The sequence below is a fragment of the Rhinopithecus roxellana genome, chromosome 7 (assembly GCF_007565055.1).
Source record: "Rhinopithecus roxellana isolate Shanxi Qingling chromosome 7, ASM756505v1, whole genome shotgun sequence".
Lineage (NCBI taxonomy): Eukaryota > Metazoa > Chordata > Mammalia > Primates > Cercopithecidae > Rhinopithecus > Rhinopithecus roxellana.
This window is the reverse complement of record NC_044555.1, coordinates 121,186,042-121,207,773: the sequence shown is the minus strand read 5'-3', so window position 1 is coordinate 121,207,773 and position 21,732 is coordinate 121,186,042. Positions and strand designations below refer to the sequence as shown.

Here is a 21,732-nt window from a genome sequence, read left to right as displayed (position 1 = left end):
GGAAGTGAACAAGAACATGGAATATGGAATCAAGCTACTTGGCATCACTTAATAATTCATTTACTCTGGACAAAATCATAACCTCTCCAAGCCTCAATGTCCTCATCTACAATATGGGGCTAATAATATTAGTGGTTACCACTATTATAAGATTGGATTAAATGAGATAATATTTGTTCTTGTGTTACCTGTAGAGGGTCTTGACTGCAACCTGTCCAGGTTCTTGGCATTCTGAACAAATAATTGGAAAAAACACATAGCAAAGCAAGGAAAGAATGAAGCAATGAAAGAACAAAAGCAGGGATTTATTGAAAATGAAAGTACACTCCACAGTGTGGAAGCGGGTCCCAGCAGCGACTCAAGGGCCCCGGATACAGAATCTCCTCCTGTCCAAATATGCTCTGGAGGTTTCCCAATGGCCACTTGGCACTCACCTCATGTAAATGAAGTGATGACCCACAATCAGTCTGATTAGTTGGAGAAAGTAACCAATCAGAGGCTGAAGTGAAGTTACATAGTTATACTCCTATGCAAACATCTGACTGGTTGCAAAAAGCAACCAATCAGAGGTACCTTCAATTTCCCATCTGAGGAGACAGAAAAAGTGGGGGTATGTATAGGGAGTAGCCTCTGTTCCTTTTGTTATTTAGGCGTGGAAAGTTAGGGTTTCTTTTCAGTTTGATTCCAGGAAGTCAGCGTGAAACGGCCTTGGGTACCCTGCCTCCAGACCCTATTCTCCTACCTCACTTGCAGCAATGCCTGTTAATATAACAATATAGTAAAGGTGTAAAGTAATAGTAAAGAAGAGTAAGTTCCATATGCATAATAGGTACAATTTTCCTCTCTGGGTCACTCTTTGCTCTGACATCTACATCATCATAACCTTTCTAATTCCCAATTCTTGCACAATACTCACCTGGATAAGGCCCATTTTCAGGGTAACCCTGAAGTATATGAAGATATTTATCTCCTCCTACCTGCAACACATCCTGTCCCCACCTGAGTGAGAGGAGTGTAGACCAGTGTTTCTCAAATAATTGTCCACTGATCATTTGCATCAAATCTTTAGGGATAGAATCAAAGGATATGCACATCTATTAAGCCGCTCCTGAGATGTTAATGTACACTAAAATTCATGAAACAATCCTTTACACTATCTGTGCCTTTTCACATATGGTTGCCTCTTTCTAAAATGTCCATTCACCCTATTTGTGTCCACGTGTGGAAACAAAATGCAGCTTCCTCTATGTACCTGTCCCTAATTTCATGTTCACTACCACCAGCAGATGGAACCTTTCTGTTGCTGTGAGATGAATGATATGGGGAGGAATCAAAATTGAGGTGCAAGAGAGTGTTGGGGTGCACTGGAAGGCAGCAGTTGGATTGGAGTGGCGAGAAGGACCTATGGTTTTACTTGGAATTTGTGCCTGTGAGGTGAAGTTGCAAAAAGGGATGGGGGAAGGGGACAGAAAATCAGAAAAGTAAAAAGGGGGTTGGGGAGAAGCAACAACAAAATAACTCTTATGGTTTTCCCTGATCCGGAAGTAAATTAATCACCACAGGTGTCAGCACCCCAGGCCCTCAGGCCCGCCTGCCCTCTTACCTGCTCTTCTCACTGCCTCAGCCCTTCCCGCTCGGCCTTCCGCCTGGATCTGTCCACACACTGACTTTGCTCTCGCTGCCCTCTCTCTCCAATGTACCACTGTGTAACTGAAATCACTGGGTAACTGAGTATGCCCGGTTTGGGCCTGCCACCTGACTGGCTGCTCTGAAGCAGCAGAACTGGATAAGAACTTTATGAACCCTGAGAAGTTACTCATGCACAGAACCTCTAAACTTACATCATTGTATCCATGTTGTTGCCTTTTTCTGGGACGTTATGTTCTTCTCTGCACGTGAAAATCCTCTGCCTCTAGAACCAGTCCCAAGGTCCCAGGGACTCAACTTAGGCATCTCTGTGACTGACAACGGGGATATTAACTTTGCCTCTCAGGAGTGGGGAAGAAATCCCCCTCCACAGATTCTTCCATTCCATCTCCTTAGGGCTCTAAGGCTCAAAGGAAGCAAACACCTCCAAAAAGCCCCTCGGGATTCCTCCCCCATTAGTACAACCCACCATTTTCTCAAGGCTGCACCAAACCAAGTGTTCCCTGATATCACCATGGGCCAAACGTGGGTCCCAGGGATTTGCATGTGGATTGTACTCCTCAACGGACTGTGGTGCAGCAGCTCAGAAACCTCAATTTGAGGAGGGAAAAAAAGATTTGTTTGAAATTGTTTAAGACATCAAGTGAGGGGCTGAAACTTGAGGGGTTGCAGGTCTGACATATGGGTAAAGGTCTCCGTGCAGCTGCCGAATACCCCATCCCTTGCCAAGTTTAATGTCTAATCTTAGCGAAGGGTGTCCCAGGATTACACCAAATGCACACTGGTTTCTCCAGACAGATCGTGGCCTGGGCTCCTTCTAGCCCCGTGCTTGACTATATCGTAGGTTTCAGATTTTACTGAAGTAGAGATTTTAAGACGGGTACTTAGCTGCTGTCCTGAGGGTAGTGAAATGCCGCGTGTCTGATACTTGGGATCCTGGCTTGCGGGCCCTCAGAGACTCTGTCTTTGCAGCTCCGCTCCCCGCTCCCCGCCCCCCGCCCTCCGCCCTGTCCCCTCCCAGCCTTCACCCCGCCCGGCCTCAGCTACTCCTCAGGCACCCCACGCGCTCACACCCGCCTGCCCGCTAGCCTGCTCCTCCCACTGCCTCCGCCCCTCCCACTCGGCCCCCCGCGTAGATCTCGCCCCACACTGACTTTGCTCTCACTGTCCGGTCAGACGCACTTCCCGCCCTCGCGTAGGTCTACACCGCCACAGCCGCCCTCGCCCGCGCGTCCCTCACCCGGTCCGCCACTGCCGCGCCTCAGAATCCGAAGGCTGGGTCCCAGAGCAACCATCCACGCCGCCGCCACGACCTACACGGGAGCCAAGCGCCGCAACCGCCACCAACGCCTTGCCGCCGCCGCTCGCCCGCCGCCCACCATGGCCCAGCAGCAAACAGGTAGCAGGAAACGGAAAGCGCCCGCGGTCGAGGCGGGCGCCGAGAGCTCGCCGTCGCAGGGCTTGGCGGCAGCGGACGGTGAGGGGCCTCTGGTACTGAAGAGGCAGAGGCGGCCGGCGACGTGTAGCTCAATGGTTCACTATCTGAAGGTTCGGGAGGTAGGCGGGTGGGGCCCCGCCGGGCTCCAGGGCTTCGATGGCGAGATGCGAGGCTACGCGGTACAGAGGCTGCCCGAGCTGCTGACGGAGCGCCAACTGAACCTGGGCACCCTCAACAAGGTGTTCGCGTCACAGTGGCTGAACGCCAGGCAGGTGGTGTGCGGCACCAAGTGTAACACGCTCTTTGTGGTAGACGTGCAGTCAGGCCACATCACGCGCATCCCCCTCTTGCGGGACAGGGAGGCCAGGCTGGCCCAGGACCAACAGGGCTGCGGCATCCATGCCATCGAGCTGAATCCCTCCAAGACGCTTCTGGCCACCGGCGGCGAAAACCCCAACAGCCTGGCCATCTACCAGCTGCCCACCCTGGACCCCCTGTGCCTGGGAGACCGCCATGGCCACAAGGACTGGATCTTCGCCGTCGCCTGGCTGAGTGACACCGTAGCCGTGAGCGGCTCCCGTGACGGCACTGTGGCGCTGTGGCAGATGGACCCGGACAAGTTCGATGACACTGTTGCCTGGCATAGCGAGGTGGGTCTCCCCGTATATGCCCACATCCGTCCGAAGGATGTGGAGGCCATCCCCAGGGCCATCATCAACCCCAGTAACCGCAAGGTGCGGGCCCTGGCCTGCGGCGCCAAGAACCAGGAGCTGGGAGCGGTGTCCTTGGATGGCTACTTCCACCTGTGGAAAGCCCGGAGCACACTATCCAGGCTGCTGTCCATCAGGCTACCCTACTTCCGGGATAATGTGTGCCTGACCTACTGCGATGATATGTCTGTGTATGCTGTGGGCTCCCATTCCCACGTCTCTTTCCTGGATCTGCGCCAGGGTCAGCAGAACATCCGGCCCCTGTGTTCTCGAGAGGGTGGCACAGGCGTGCGGTCTCTGAGCTTCTACCGCCACATCATCACTGTGGGCACCGGTCAGGGCTCCCTGCTCTTCTATGACATCCGGGCCCAGAAGTTCCTGGAGGAGAGAGCCTCCGCCAACCTCGAGTCCTCTTCGGGACCTTCAGGGAGGAAGCTCAGGCTTGCCTGTGGCAGAGGTTGGCTCAACCATAATGATTTCTGGGTGAATTACTTTGGTGGCATGGAAGTGTTTCCCAATGCGCTCTACACCCACTGCTACAACTGGCCCGAGATGAAGCTCTTTGTGGCTGGGGGGCCTCTCCCTGCAGGCCTCCATGGGAACTATGCAGGCCTCTGGAGCTAAGGATGGCCGCCTTGTACTCCAGGTACACAGATTTACCTTTTAGTTCCACCCGACTTTCCTGCTTCATGTTGCATTTTTTTGCTTTTAACTCTGTGTGTCTTTTGTTTTCCAGGTGGAACCAGCCCAGCTTAAGTTGTACTCCTCCAAGCAGAGAGAGTGAGTGATCCTTTGGTCAATGAAAACTTGACTTTAAGACTTTTTGACTCCTTTCCAACACCATCTTTTGGAATTTTCATACAAAGAAATTTGGTTAATCTTTAGTTGCATTCTCTCTTTGAGTGATTCATATATTCTCTTTCTTTAAGGAGATGCAGTCAATGTCTTACAGTTACGTATATTTGTTTTCCATGTTTTTCCTTGTTACCAGTATTACAACCTCATTTTTTTAGTTATTTTTTATTGCAGATACATGGTATAGGAAGAGAAAATTTTCTAGTAAGCAAGGTGTTCCTACATCTTTTCTGGAGAGCTTACCATAGTTTTATAGCATTGTTCAATTGGAAAAATACATTCCAAGCTCTGGATTACCTACGTTTGGAAACACTTAATTTGCAAATTTTGATCTTAGTGTATATAGTTTTTACTTTGTTCATGCTAAAGTGCTTTTTCTTAAGTTTATTCTCTTTCAAAAGAAGTTATCATAGAATCTTGTGTTTGTATCAAACTCCTAATTGGTGAGAACTCTTCAGGAGTGCAGGGGTTCTGCTTCATTGCATTTTCAGAATTAACCTGAATGTTGAAACAACCATTTTTTTAAATTTCACAACTTATTTAAGTGTTATCACCTCTCCTTAAATAGCTAAAAGAATGTGTATTTTTTCACTTGCTGCCTTACTACTATCAAGACTTGTGAATATATTTGAATGTATGTTGTTTGAAAAACTTGCACAGTGCATTGGAGCCGTCATGAAAAGCAGGAAATGTAAATGTGGAATGTATGGCAGGCTGGGCAGAATGTATACTGATCCAGGGTATAGACTGGATATTTTTGCTGTTGCTGTTTTTAATATAAAATGTTATATTTGAAGATATTTAACATTTTCCAATTCTGCTTAAGAGGTAATTTACAGTAAAAACAAAACAAAACAAAACAAAAAAGACCAAAAATAGCACATTCTGAAGAAAAGATTCTTAATAAGATTTTATTTTGTGAAGTTCAAAGATTCTTTCCTAAAGTATAATGTGTTGTTAAAAAGTAGTGCTGTTATAACTCTCAATGTAATAGCATGCAATATCAAGAACATAGGAAGTTTGTTTCAAGATAAGGTGAGATTTAAAATAAATAAGATGAGGTTGAAGAAAAGTATATTGGGGTGCAGATAAATATAAATTGTGGACTGCTATGAAAACAGGTTGTACTTCTCCATATGTGAGACCATTGGAAGTGAGAAGGAATATTTGCCATTTCTAAAACTGGCCAGGTTGTGCTGAACTAGGATTGGTAATTTGTCATGTCTGTTTTTCCTTAGATGTTTGGGCACTCAGATGCTGTCTTGGTGTACACACACAACATGCTGTTCAGTCACAAATCCGAACAAGTTAATATAATAAATTGTACTAAAAGTCATTTAAGAAATACCAAAAAGTAAGCTTTTGTTTTTAGCCATTGTTATAAAGGCTAATATAATTGTTGTTATATAGCAGTAAGATGTATTTGTGTGCATGCGTCTCCAACTCAGTTGTAAATGTCTTGAGAACAGATAATACAATTGTCATCTTTATATTGCCTCATTTCTCCACTAATACTTAGCAAATAAAAGGCAATAAGTAAATATGTACTGGTTGAATGCCTCTGGAGACCTAGAGTTTAAAGTTTTAAGTCAATAAATAAATATTTCTCTTAAATAATATAGAATCCTGTTGTGTTTTCCCCCCTTTGTTGGTAAACTTTTTCCTGATTTATTCTCAGGTCAGGCTATTGTGCTTATCCATTCATAAACTTACCCATATGTGATACTAGACGAGGAAGGAACATGTATAAATCTTATTTGGCACTGGAAATTAATCTTTTCACCTGCAACCATTTAGGTTTGAAGATTTATTTAAAATATTTTGGTTGTTTTTCAGCAATTAGTTTTGAAATATGTTTTGTGGTTTGTGTTTTAACTTAAAAAACATATTAGCTAAAAATTTCCTTAAATGTTACCCAGTAACTTCAAAGTATTAATTGCCTATTTTCTTGTAGGCAATAGGGAATTTTTATGGTATTCTCGCAATTATTTTGAAATAATGTGGAAAACATTTTTAGAGGAGATAACACTTTCTACCTGGGATGGGATTTTAGAGAAGAAATAGAAGGCATGTTTGATTTCTTCTCTGTCTTGGTCCTTAATTTCATCACCGACTCACACTTAACTTTTTCATATTTTAGGGTATATCATTTTCATGCCAAGTCACCTGACTTAACGTTTTAAAAACTAAATATTTCGTGTGTACATTTATATTTTGTAACCATCTAGTTATTTTGAAATATTTTCTAATTCTGACACAGTGATCATAGAACTATGATTAATTATGTAAACTGTGACTGAAATAATTGAAGAAAAAAAAGTCAGCCCTCCAGAAAGCCCGTAAATACAACTCGCTTAAAGTACATAAGGAAGTGCAAATATTCATGTACAAATTACCTATCACTGATGCCTGAAAGGCCTCAGTTACTTATAACTATGCATAAAATGTTAATTATCTTTATCTCTAACTACCTATTCACATATTTCTCTCCAAGCATACTTCTGATCCAAAAGTTTATGTTCCTCTCCTTTACTCTTTGGAATGAGTTAATTTCTATTTTCTTTTAAAAAGGGGTACAATAATTTACTTATCAAGGCTATCTACTGGAATAAAGTGAGGTGACTACTCTGAAAAAAAATCATCTGTTAAATATACTCTAGCATTAATGATAAACAAAATTGAATTTTCCAGAGGTTGATTTTTATCCGCTTGTACTCAGTGTTGAACAATTTGTCAAAATTTTTTCATTAATTGCTAATTTAGAGTGATTTTAGAAAGCAATTCACAAAGCCCTCCTGGATGTTTTACTGACAGCTTCCTAATTTCTGCAAGTATTATTAGGTAACCCAACTACATTAAACATGTCACTATGTGAGCTGCTCAGGGATGCAGTTCAGCGAGAATGTCATGTACCAATATGAAAGAGAGGCTGCATAAGCCACAGGTGTTTGCTTTAAGATGTTATTGTGAGATCTGCTCAAGAAAGGGTTGCCTAAAAGTATTTCACACTACTAGTCCGCTGTAAACCCAGAGACACCTAGCATTGGAATTTGGCATCAATGTAAGGGCAATGTGTTTGCAGGAGGTTGCCATAAAATGGTCAGACTTACCCTTAGAAGGAGGGTTCTTTCGCTGATACATATGTAGTTTGCACAGGTATTGGTCTTTGCTTCATATGCCCTTTGCCTACTTACTTTTCTATTAAACTCTCTGTGACTTCCAATACAGAATTAAGCACTTAACTTCTCCATGCTCACAGTGACGGTTTTGTTGTTATCTTTATTATAATTTAGCAGATTATGATGCAGTCAGCTATGTGAGTGTTTAGCTTCCCTGCCCTCCACTTGAATATGAGCTCTGTCATCCCAAACCTAGCATAATAGGCTGCACGTACATGGCACTTGGCTGTTCAGTACAACAACTAATACATCAATTCTTTTTCATAAATTACTTTATCAGATTAGTTGACCAAAACATTAGGGAAGATGATAAAGATTAAGTTGATGGATGAAGAGTATCCTGAAATAGGCCCCATGGTAATGATCATGGTGATTCATGGCATGAAGTAATGTGGGTAGAGCAGCAGAAACTTAAGTTTTACCCAGGAATGATACTGGACCTGGAGTACCAAGATGAAATGGAAATATTATTTTGGAATCATAAATACCTGAATTTGAATTTGAATTATATAATTTGTTTATAATAAGTAATGGGTATGCTGTTTAACTTCTCTAAACCTGTCCTTACATTACTAATTGTTCTATTCCCAGCATCTAGCATATTGCCTGATGCATAAGGCATTTGATTTATATTCATTATTTTTCCCTCTAGAGTCCTATCAATTCTGATAGAAGGCATATGTATTTATTTTTTATTTAATTATTATAAAAACAGTTTATGTGCCTTGCAGAAAGTCGGGCACATAATGTAAAATATTTTTAAAAACCACCACATTTCCACCAGCCTAAGATTACTACTGTCAACAAGTTAGTGTATATCTTTCATGACTTTTTTGTACATATATGTACCCATCTATGCAGTTGATACTAAAATGTGAGTATTTTGTAAAAGTTGTTTTGCAACCTACTTTTTTTCAGTTAATGTCTCCATCTTTCCGTCACAATATTTATCTTATCTACAAGTCAGGGTGTTTTAAATGTGTACAGGCTGGGCAGGGCGTGGTGGCTCACGCCTGTAATCCCAGCACTTTGGGCGGCCGAGGCGGGTGAATTACCTGAGGTCAGGAGTTCTAGACCAGCCTGGCCAACATGGTAAAACCGCGTCTCTACTAAAAATAAAAAAATTAGCTGGACGTGCTGGCCTACATCTGTAATCCCAGCTACTCGAGGCTGAGGCAAGAGAATCGCTCGAACTCGGGAGACGGGGTTTGCAGTGAGCAGAAATTATGCCATTGCACTCCAGCCTGCGCAACAAGGGTGAAACTCTGTCTCACAAAAAAGGGGGGGGCGGGGCCGGGCTCACGCCTGTGATCCCAGCACTTTGGGAGGCCGAGGCAGGTGAATAACCTGAGGTCAGGAGTTCTAGACCAGCCTGGCCAACACGGTGAAACCCTGTCTCTACTAAAAATAAAAATAAATAAATAAATAAAATAATAATAATAATTTAAAAAGCCGGGCGTGGTTGCTGGCGCCTGTAGTCCCAACTACTCGGGAGGCTGGGACAGCAGAATGGCGTGAACCGGGGAGGTGGGGCTTGCAGTGAGCCGAGATCCCGCCACTGCCGAGATCCCGCCACTGCCGAGATCCCGCCACTCCCGAGATCCCGCCACTGCACTCCAGCCCGGGCGACAGAGCGAGACTCCGTCTCAAAAAAAAAAAAAGAAAAAAAAAGTATGTATAGGCTCACTACTTAGAAAATTGTTGCCATCACCAGAAATCATTAGAATGACACATGAAATATTTAGCCAAATATAAGAGGGTGTGCTTACACCTTAAGAGTTATTTTAAACATTTATTGTGTGGCAGTACTCTCTATTTGAATAATTCAGTGATTTTCAGACTTTAGAACATATTAGAGTCACTGGAACATATGTTGAAAGCAAGAGATGTTGCCGGGTGTGGTGGCTCACGCCTGTAATCCCAGCACTTTGGAAGGCTGAGGCGGGAGGATCACAAGGTCAGGAGACCGCCCTGGCTAACACGGTGAAACCCCCGTCTCTACTAAAAATACAAAAAATTAGCCGGGCATGGTGGCAGGCACCTGTAGTCCCAGCTACTCGGGAGGCTGAGGCAGGAGAATGGCGTGAACCCGGGAGGCGGAGCTTGCAGTGAGCCGAGATTGCGCCACTGCACTCCAGCCTGGGCGACAGAGCTAGACCCTCCGTCTCAAAAAAATAAAATAAAATAAAATAAAAAAATAAAGGAAAGTAAGATATGTTTCAACTCATACCTATTGTAACAGAATTTTCTTGTAAAAACACCATTTCATTTGAGTGTTTTCAGATTAATCCCTTCAAAACCAAAGCAAGACAGTAACAAAAACGTCATCTGCCTTAGAGGTTTATGGTGTAGCAGAAGAGAAAGATAGTTGCTTCACTAATTATAACAAAAAAGTAAGTATAGTATTAAGGATATATCCTAAAAATAATGAGAATATGGAGAAAATAGCAATCAATTCTGCCTGGGAAGGTTATGGAGGGCTGCCCATAAAGATGATAGTTGATCCGGGTCTGGAAAGTAAAATAAGAATGAAGAAGAAGAGCCAATATTGACTTCAAAGGACTTGTGAATGTCTGAATTGTATGGACACATACATATGTACAGGGCTGTTGGAATTTGACCTTGTGAACTTTGAAGTGCTTGTGGGATTTCCTGATGGAAATGTCTGGTTTGCAGTTAGACATATGGATTTGGTCCTCATAAGAGAGGTTAGGGCTGGAAACACAAATGTGTTTCTATTATCACTATAGAAATAGTATTTGGGAGAGGCAAGGAGGGGTGTAGCGTGTAGTGTCTCAGAATCTAGGTCTTCTGGCTCTCATTTCAAAATTCATATATTTTTAAATTGGTCTACACATATATATAAACATATAGATATGTTTACACATATAATAATGGTCTACACATATATAAACAAATAGTTCTACACATATATATAAACATATATAGGTCTACACATATAATAATGCATACCTGCAGGGTATGCGTACCTACAGGGCTATTGCAGTTTGGCCTTGTGGACTTTGAAGTGCCTATAGGATTTCCTGATGGAAATCTCTGGTTGGCAGTTAGAAATATGGATTTGGCACTCATAAGAGAGGTTATATATGTATATATTTATGTATTATTATATGTCTGGGACATAGTAGGTAACTAACGACTTGTAGATTGATAGCCAAATAAATGTTTGTTTAGTTGATACTAAACAGTACTTACTGCCCCCACGAAGCAATATTTCATATTTTTATCATTTAATGATCAACTTTTTAATTTCCCTAATGCAATCACATTAATCCAAAGATGATAAAGGAAATCTGCCAAATGTTGCTGTGTTTTATGAATAAAGACATCTATGTTTTGGTTAGATGTATTTTTTCATCTTTTATAGAATATAGGTCATTCTAGAGTTGGGCAAGAAGAAAGCTAAATATTGATGATAACTTCCTTACAAATAACCTTCTTGTTTTTCCATTTGGGAGGTGCAGTTCACTGAAGCAAACACATTGATGATGTCAATGAGAGTAATGGTGCTATTTTCACCCTTTCTAATGCCATTATTGTGCCATTCTGTGTTTCAACCTAAGGCATTAATGTTTCATGATGATTAAATTTTAACATCTAAATTGGCCTTTTATGTTACACACAAATGATAAACTTGAATGTTGTAGTCAGAGGGCAGCAACTTCAGTTTTCTCTAGGCTCTTAGTAAATTTATCAAATAACATCCCCCAGCACCTCAGAAATGGCTCATTTCTGTTTCTCTTTCTTTACTCACCTAGGAAATACTGAGTTGTGTGTGATTTTTTAAAATCATGCCTTATGTGACTAAAACTAGACCTTATTTTACAAATAGTTGCATTCCTTGACATTTGTACTTGAAGCACATTTTTGAAAATGGAATCATATATTTCCCTATTGGCTTACATTATAATTTTAGAAGTGCCGCCTTTATTACAGATTGATTTCCTATTGACAGTGATTTCTAACATGTTACCACTGCCTCCACTTCTGAGACATGTGCTTTAGTCTTCAAGTAAAAGATAAGTGATATAATGGAATCTCTAATTTCAAAGAATACTAAAGGATACTTTTAGAATATGATGAATTAAGCTAATTCATTTGTATAAAAAATGCAATTTCTTAAAATAGGGTATCACACAATTGGACTTGCTCTCTATATATTTATCACAAGCCAGAGCAAATCCTAAATGTCATGCTTAAGGAATTCGATTTTTTATTTTCCTCAGGTCTTTCTTTCTGAAGATTCCCCTAAGCAAAGGCTTTCGACTTATGGATATTTCCTGGGAATTATAATAATTATTTGTTTTTCCTCACTATTTTAATCTCTAAAACTTTGGATATTTACATCAGTTTTCAAAAGGTTGTTTAGGCATCATCATGCTAGATGGAAGTGTGGCCCCAGAAATAACAAGAATGTAAAGTTTTTCTTAACCCATATATGCTTGAGGTTGCAGTTTTTTTATTTATTGCAATCAGACCTTGGCGATGACCTTGAGCAGTAGGATATAAATAACTCCCACATGCTTAGTGTTCCATTACTGGAACACTAGGCATAGATGGGTTTAATTACTTTCTTAAAAATCAGGGGCTTTTAAAAAAATTTAAATCTGGTAAAATACATATACATAAAAATTTCAATCACCATTTTATTTTATGTCTCTATGGCTTTGACTATTGTAGATATCTCATATCAATAGAATAAAATAGTATTTGTCTTTTTGTGTGGTTTGATGATTAGATTAATTCACTTAACATAATGCCCTCAAGGTTCATCCCTGTTGTAGCCTGTGTCAAAATTTCCTTTCTTTCTAAGGCTGAGCAAGATTCTATTGCATGTATACACCACATTTTGTTTATCCGTTGATCTGTAGATAGACGTTTAGGGTGCTTCTATCTCTTAGCTACTGTAAATAATGCTGCTATGATCACAAATATGCAAATATCTCTTTCATTCCCTGATTTCACTTATTTTGAATATATACACAGAAATGGAATTGCTGGATAATATGGCAATTTTGTTTTTTAATGTTTGAAGAACTGCCATTCTGTTTTTCATAGTGGCTGCACCATTTTACATCCCTATCAACAGTGAACAAGAGTTCCAATTTTTCCACATCCTCACCAACACTTGTTATTTTCTGTAATTTTTTCTATTTTGATAGTAGCCATCCTAATGGGTATGAAGTATCCAGGGCTATTTTTAAACTTGTTTTAATTGATTACTTAATTAATACTATTTTAATTAGGAAATGATATTTGGGTACATTTGTGGTTTTCAATGTGATGTTTTCATACATGTATATAATGTGGAATGATTAAATCAAGCTAATTAACACACTTCATCTCACTAACTTTGTGATGAGATATTGGAAAATTTTCACTCAGTTGTTTTGGAACATACATTGTTTTTGATTATAGGCATCCTGCTGTGCAATAGATCTCAAAATCCTATTCCTCTTGTGTAACTGAAACTTTATACCCTTTGATGAACATGTCTCTGTTTCCTCCCTTTCCCCTGGCCCCAGCCTCTGGTAACCACCATTCTCCTCTACTATGAGTTGACATTTTTACATTCCATGTATAAGATATGCCACACTTGTCTTTCTGTGCCTGGCTTATTTTATGTAACATAATGTCCTCCAAGTTCATCATGTTGCTGCAAATGACAGAATTTCCTTCTTTTAAAGATTGAATAGCATTTCTTTGTTTACATACCACATTTCTTCATCCATTCATCCATTGATAGACACTTAGGTTGATTCCATATCTTTGCTATTGTGAATAGTGCTGCAATAAACAGGGGAGTGCATATAGCTCTTTGACTTACTGATTTCAAATTTTTAGATATATACCCCGTAGTGAAATTGCCGAATCATGTGATAGTTCTATGTTTCATCTTTTATGGAACCTCCAGACCGTTATTCATAATGGCTGTACTAATTTATGTTTCCACCAGCAATAAACAAGAGTTCCCTTTGCACTACATTCTGTGAAACACATGTATTTTCTTTTTGATTATAGTTATTCTAATAGGTGTGAAGTTATATCTCATGGTGGGTTTAATTTGCATTCCCCTAATGTTTACTTATATTGGGAATTCTTCGTGAACCTGTGGATCAGTTGTATGTCTTATTATGATACATATCTCTTCAGGTATTTTGCTCATTTTCTGATCTGATTATTTGTTTTCTTGTAATTAAGTTGTTTGAGTTCCTTATATATTTTGAATATTAACCTCTTATCAGATGTATGGCTTGCAAATATTTTCTTCTACTCTGTGGGTTATGTTTTCACTCTGTTGTTTCTTTTGCTGTGAAGAAGCTTTTTCATCTGATAAAATTTCATTGTCTATTTATTGCTTGCACTTTCAGGGTCATATCCAAAAAAATAATTGCCCAAACCAATGCCAAGATAATTTTTCCCTATGTTCTCCTCTAGTAGTTTTACAGTTTCAGGTCTTATGTTTAAGTGATGTGTTGTGAAAGAAAGATTCAAATTCATCCTTCTGCATATGGATATACAGTTTTCCTGACACCAGTTTTTGGAGACTATTTGGAAATAGTCCTTTCCCCATTCTGTGCTTTTGGACTCTTTGTCAAAAATCAATTGGCTATAAATTTATGGGTTTTCTTCGGAGTCCTTTATCTTGTTCTGTTGTTCCATGTGTACTTCTTTCCAGACAATGCTATTTTGATTACTGTACCTTTGTAGTAAATTTTAACATCAGATAGTGCAATGCTTCTAGCTTTGTTCTTTTTGCTAAGGATTACTTTGGCTATTTATGTTTTTTAGTGGTCCCATATTAGTTTTAGGATTGTTTTTTCTATTTCTGCGAAAGATGACATTGGAGGGATTGCATTGGATCTGTAAATCACTTTGGTGAACATAGACTTTTCAATCATGAACAAGGGATGTCTTCCTATATGTTTGTGTCTTTTTCAATTTATTTCCTCAGTGTTTGTAGTTATCAGTGTATATTCTTTAACATATTTGGTTAAATTTGCACTTACCCTTTTTTCTTAGCTATTGTAAATGGAATTATTTTCTTGATTTCTGGATAGTTCACTGTAAGTACATGCAAATACTACTGATTTTTGAATGTTGATTTTGTATTCTACAGGGTATACATTTCTTACAATTGAATTTAGCTTGACATTTCTTAGGAATACATTAATTAAAAAGATTTGTTATAAGTAGAGGCTATGTCACTTACAGTGGCAATTGACAGATCAAAGCATCATAGAAACTTTGAACACATGAAACTAATTTTAAGCTTAATATTAGAGTATACTGTGACAAAATCTGTTTTAAATAATGGATGAGACAAACTACTTCTTGCTATCTACTCTATTTTATAGATCAAATAACATAACAGCAAGTAGCTATTTAACTTCTAAACAATTTCAGAAAGGAAACTATTCTAAAATAGCTATCTTAATATTATTTGTAACTTCATGTTATTTGTAACTAGAAATATCTAGTCTCATTCCAGGCCCTTAAAAAATGTTGGAGTATTGATAATCAGGATAGATATATAGGAATATAAAAGTAGGATGCCAAATCATTTTTAAACTTTTTTGTTTACCGTCTATATTTACAAATGTTGCAACATTTTGTAATGACTAGCATTTTTATTTTTGTCTTTTTTAAAGATCTATTTATAGCCAATTGCGAATAAAGTATGAACTTCCAAACTCATATTTCCATGACGCTTTACTGTCATGAGTGATTTATTAATATATTTTTGTATTAGAAGCACCTTTCAAGATTTTTCTTTACTTTGCACCCCTCAGTAAAATGCATAGCACAATATATGCCTAGAAACTCATAGTTTGAACAAATTCATTTTCTTGTTTTGTAAATAAAAATAAAATTTATTTGATTTGACTTTCTTGTTGCTTAGGAGCATATCACTTCATTATAAATGAGAATTACAACATCTCTATATTCAATGATATCAGATAATTTTACTATGCATATTTCTACTAACAGATAGTCATATTAACATTCTTTTCACCTTCCAGAGTTTGTGTATTGGGACTCTATTTAGTATTCTCCAATTTACAAGGGCTACTAAGATGGTATCTGCTCCAAAAATTATTGTAATATTATACACATTTCCATTCTCTTCCAGTAAGATTAGTACAGTACTATTAGTTACTTATCATATTCATTTCCAAATAGTTTTTCAGCATCTTATTATGTGTAGTACTCAGAAGAGCAATGATATCCATTTATTAAAAGGATGCTTTATCTTTCCCACCATTTTTGGCTCAGTTTTGAGAAAAGATTTTTTAGAAATTAATTCAGAGAATTAAAATACCATTGACATGAAGTCTTTACAAATGAATGCTTCTATTTTGCACAAGTTAGTTGCTATGTTTTTTTGTTTTGTTTTGTTCAAATATGAGGCAATCATTAAATGACTGAATCCTTAGGAGAAAAATCTATATTAAACCCAAACTATTATGGCATTTGAAAAGTGGCATTTTCTGTGGTACATATACAAAATGTATTATGACACAGCCATAAGAAAGAACAAAATCATGTATTTTGCATCAACATGGATGCAACTGAGACCCATTATCTTAAGTGAATAAAGAAAAACTGGAACAGAAACCAAATATCACATGCTCTCACTTATAAGTGGGAGCTAAACATTGAGTATGGATGGACATAAGGATGGGAACAATAGACACTGGGGATTACTTGGGAGGGGAAAGCAAGAAGAGGACAAGGGTTGAAAAACTAACTATTGAGTACTATGGCCACTATCTGGGTGATGGGAACATTCACACCTCAAACCTCAGCATCACAAAATACACCCATGTAACAAACCTGCATATGTACCCCTTGAATCGAAAGTAAAAGTGGAAATTATTTAAAAAAATGAAAAGTGATATTTTCATTAGTGTCACTTGCCTTTTTTAATTTCTATAAATTGAAAATCATTATGAATAATTGCACCAGCTCTGGTCAAGGATTAGTTTATTCTTTGAGTGTTAATTGCGATTACTTTGAAATGCAGATGATCCTGTATTGATTAAAGGCACTAAATAGTATCTTGATGGCAAGTCTGGAAAATGTTGAGGCAGATGAAGATTATCTTCAGGATGCGACATCACTTAAGCCTTATGCAGAGATTCTCTAGGTGTTTGTGTTCACCATCCTCAACTATATCTCCAAATTCTGATATCTAGGAGTGGCTTACTCTACACAGTGAATTGTAAATATTGTTTCAGATATGTCATGTTAGTTTTAATAAAGGCATAACCAAACCAATTTTTGACCTATTCCACAACTGAACACTAAGTGGGCTCCATTCTATAATTTCTATTTTCTAAGTTCATTTGATATTAAGTATTGATTATAAGCATTATTCACTTTTCTGTGTCATTTGTACTTTCAACAGCTTCCTGAAATCATATTTTCTAAAAAGTGATTATAATTTTTAAAAATTATATATAGTTTTTAAAATGACATATACAGTTATTACAATGAGAAAAAAAAAAACACTCTTGTGAATGGGAGCCAGAAGTTAGTGTAGAATATGAGTGCTTAAGTATACAACTGTACTTAGACGCAATGATTACCTAAAATGTTTTCATTGGTTTTTGTGTTGATCTTTATTTATAATGCACAAAGTAGACACATTTTATAATATCTTAAAATTATAAGAGTTAGAATCTATATAGAAAATAGTCATGTACTAAGCAGGGCAAGAAAAAAATGCATACCAACACTCGATTAACTTATTTCTCTTCTCAACAACCACAAAATTCAAAAGATGAGAACTACAGCAAGAAAATAATAGTTCAAAAGGAATGATCATTCAGTGAGCAAATATTATGATCAGATTTGAGCATAGAATTATTAAAATACTTCATGGAAGTATGTTTTCTAAGCATAAAAATCAGACATGGTTCCATGAATTCAGAGATATAGAAAACTTGTTAAAATATGGTGATAATTTTAAATGTTTATCATTTTCCAACAGGTAATTGCTAGTCATGACTTTTTTCCCAGACATGCCTTCTCTGTATCTGTGTTTAGTTTCTCTTAAGATGGTGAATGAAGATTATTTTTTAAGTATCATAATGAAAACCATGTCCCAGGCAAATACACAAACTACATTTTATTTATCTTCACTTTATTTTATGAGAATATCTTAATAATATTGCCTATGATTCTGTCACATGAGAAAGTTATTTGTTCCTTCCGAGTTTTTAAGTGCAAATAGAAACAAAAGCTACAAAAGTTCAAATCACTTATATTTTAGTATAAATTAGAACTTAAGAGGATAAAGGAGAAAACAGAACTTAACTTTTGGTCAGTGTTTGGATACCTGTTTCTTTTGGATAGGTATTTCCTAAAGTATGGTCCTAGAAATAATTATACCACAGTCACCTGAAATCTTACCAAACCACATCAAGTCAAACAAAATGCAGATTCCTGGCTAACTCAGAAAAACTAATTTCAACAATGGCCCCGGTAATTTTGATGCCTTTTAAATTTGGAAACAGCTGATTTAGTGGTTGAGCCTCCAATTATCTGGTCTCTCTTATCTCTTAGAGTTCAATAAATTGCATGGAATTGAGCCAGGTATAATTTACATGCATGACATCATTTTAGACTCAAATTTTGGCTGTGATGTTTTTATTCTTGTTAGTGTGACAGTTGGAAATTCATCCCTGTTAAATTTGCCTATGCATCCTTAGCAACTTGAAAAGCATACACAGCATAGTGTATGTTCAATGAATTTTAACCGAAATAAGAAAACTCATAACGTAAGCAATGAATTGCTTTCTCCTAAAATGTAAATAATCGAATATGGCTCATCACACTGTATATAAGACTTCACTGACAAATGTTATTTTATGAGGCTGGACATGGTGGCTCACTCCTTTAATCTCAGCACTTTGAGAGGCCAAGATGCGAGGACTGCTAAAGGCTAGGAGTTCAAGTGCAGCCTGGTCAACATAGCAGGATCCCTATCACTATAAAAAAGGTTACTTTATTTGATAAGTATTACTTTTTCTTCAGTAATGTAAAATCTTAGTATCTCACATTTTTTCCTCTTTATGTGTGTCAGAATTGATTTACAAAGTAATATGACACGCATTTACACATAAAGAAGTTTTTAATGTTGCCTTGTTTTACTTTCTTTTGAATTTATTAAAACAATTATGTTTCCTTTTAAAGCCAACTTTGTATTTTAGAAACTGTAAAACATTTTATGCAGTTATTTATATCGTCCCATGATATTCACTTTAAGTGCATATTCCCAGAGACATCACAGGCACCTTGAAAACAGAAAAGCATCCTAACATCTGTGAAAGATGTATTAGAAAAATTCCCTGATCGCTTTATACTACCAGTGGAGTAAGAATATGTTTCCATAAGTAGTACTTTATAGGATTGACAAATTGGTATGCACCTTTTATCTTCCTAATATGCTTCAAAGTCTACAGCTAGGATATACAACAATATAAGAATTATTTTCAATAAGGGATACCTACACTATCCTGCTTTTACTCTAGGACCATCTCAAAAAGGTTATATTTTCCTTTAGCTTTGTGAGCTACTTAAAATGTTTTTATTGAAGTAGACACAAATAGAAAAGTTCACAAATCACAAGATCAAGGATTTCTTACAAATTTATAACATTCGTATAACCAGTGGCCAGATGTACAACCAGGACAGTATTGGCATGTCAACACCGCCCTGCCATGCCTCCTCTTTATGAGAGAAAGGTAACTGTCATGATGACTTCTAACGCCATACATTAGTTTTATATGTTTTGGAATTTGATTTTAAAAATGGGGCAATGTGAGCTTCTTTGTCTTCAATTTCTTTTAGTGTTATGTTCTTTTGGTGTGAGATTTTATTAAAAGCTATTGTTTGTATCTATATTGAAATAATCAACTAGTTTCTATCTTTATTCTGTTAATATGATCTGTTACATGAAATTATTTATTGTTAATATTAAAGCAATTTTGCTTTCCTGAAATAATCCACACTTAGTCTTTCTGGATTATCTTTTCACAAATACTTGGTTAGATTTATTACTATTTAATTTAGGATTTTTAAATCTATATTATCAAGAGATACAGGTCTGTATTATTTCTATTATTATTATTATTAATTTCCAGTTTGAGTATCAGTCTACACTGGCCTCTTAAAAAGTGAGAAAGTACTTCCTTTTATTATTCTATGAGATTATTTCAGAAAATTTGGATATGTATGTATGATTGTTTTTTTTTTTTTTTTTTTCTGCCTTAAGTACCTGGAAGCATTTACCAGCAAAGCTCTCTGGCACAGAGTATTTTCTAGAAAGGTTTATCACAATAAATTAAATTTATTTAATTAATCTAAGATGGTGAAGATTTTCTAGTTCTTTTCATATCAATTTTACTTAATGGCATTTTCTAAGTAGTTTGTCTATCCGAAGTGTGATTCTCTACCCACTCTCGTGGTTCTTCTTAGTGGAGAAGGAGAGTAGGAGATGGCTCTAATTAGACATCCTGAACCCCTCCGCCAACTTTTTATTTTACAGATAAGCTTATTAGATTAGTATTTTGTGAAACATAAGAAATGATGTCTAATAATTGTCTCCTATGCAGAAGAATTCAGTACACCTTGCAATGCTGAGAGTGGCCCATGGGGCATCAGTGAATGTTAATAGTCATCTAATTTTAGAGGAAGTGTCTCCAGATGAGAGCTTTACATACGTTAATGGTAATTGGCCACGTGTTAAATAAACTGATATGAGGTCTTTCATCATGTGACTAGAAATAATTTCAAACGATTTACTATATTTCAAAAGGGTTGCTGTCTAAACTTATCTTGCATGAATAACAAATCATTTGCACAGAAGCGTATCCCTATGTGATGTTCCCCAAATTTCTACCCAGTGTATAATTTATATTTCAAGTGATCTCAGATCCCAGAGATTCTGCTGTCCCTGTGGTCTGCAGGGACTGGGTGAGGTCCAGGCCACCCAGAAAAAGAAAATCAATACTGAGTAGAAAATCACTACTAAGAAAGAAAGTCAATACTGAGTTGCTATCTGCTATCACATATCTAAGATTATTTTCAGTGAAGTTCATAGGAATAGAATGATGATTTTACTCTTGGTAAATCATGTATTATTTGTTAACTACAGGGAAACTGTAAGAACAGGAAGTTGTACAATTATAGGAAAAGTGTTCAAAATAATGTCTGTAGTTCTTTTTAATACTCCAAGCTTCTAAGCACATTAAGACTGGGCCTTGTTGTAATGGAAAATCTTCAGATAAATTAATATAAAACAATTTGGTTATTTTTCAAACACGTTAAATACCATGTTACAAAATATTAGTGCATTCGAACAAATGCTCACTTACTTGCAATAATATTTAATATTACGCTATTTTCATTGCAATGAAACAATTTGTCTGATCCTTTAATGGCATGCAATGTGAAAATCAGGAGTAGCTTACTACAGTTTTTAAAATTTGTTTGTTAGTATATTTTCTTTCTCCTAAGTGAACTGCCTTTATTTTCCTGTTGATCTCTTTATGCTAAATATACTATGTTTGGTTTTGTCAAAATAAGTATACTGTAAGAATATTTATGACATGTATAATTGTATGTGTAACTCAAAATTACAAGTCTATAGAAGGAACATGGGACATTGATGGGGAAGAACTAGTTATGACTCATTTGTTAGTATCCTGTTTACAGTTCCATCAAAATTGCTTCTTCTTAAGTAAGTGTTTATACCTTGGTAAGTACATTAACTCGATGAAAAACATTACTAATGGAGGGTTCAAGCTAGAAAAATAAGCCTGAATACTTAATATAAGTGTATATATACATTACCACACCAGTAGATAATAAT

The 21,732-nt window shown here is 37.4% G+C and overlaps 1 protein-coding gene across 1 annotated transcript; it reads left to right on the top strand.

Moving 5' to 3' along the window:
* The first annotated feature begins 2,790 nt into the window (after nucleotides 1–2,790).
* DCAF12L1 (DDB1 and CUL4 associated factor 12 like 1) lies at nucleotides 2,791–6,264 on the top strand. The gene is made up of 2 exons (XM_030934565.1): nucleotides 2,791–4,441; nucleotides 4,532–6,264. Exon 1 carries the CDS (start codon nucleotides 3,028–3,030, stop codon nucleotides 4,417–4,419), a length of 1,392 nt encoding a protein of 463 aa, XP_030790425.1. The 5' UTR covers nucleotides 2,791–3,027; the 3' UTR covers nucleotides 4,420–4,441; nucleotides 4,532–6,264.
* Nucleotides 6,265–21,732: the final 15,468 nt, after the last annotated feature.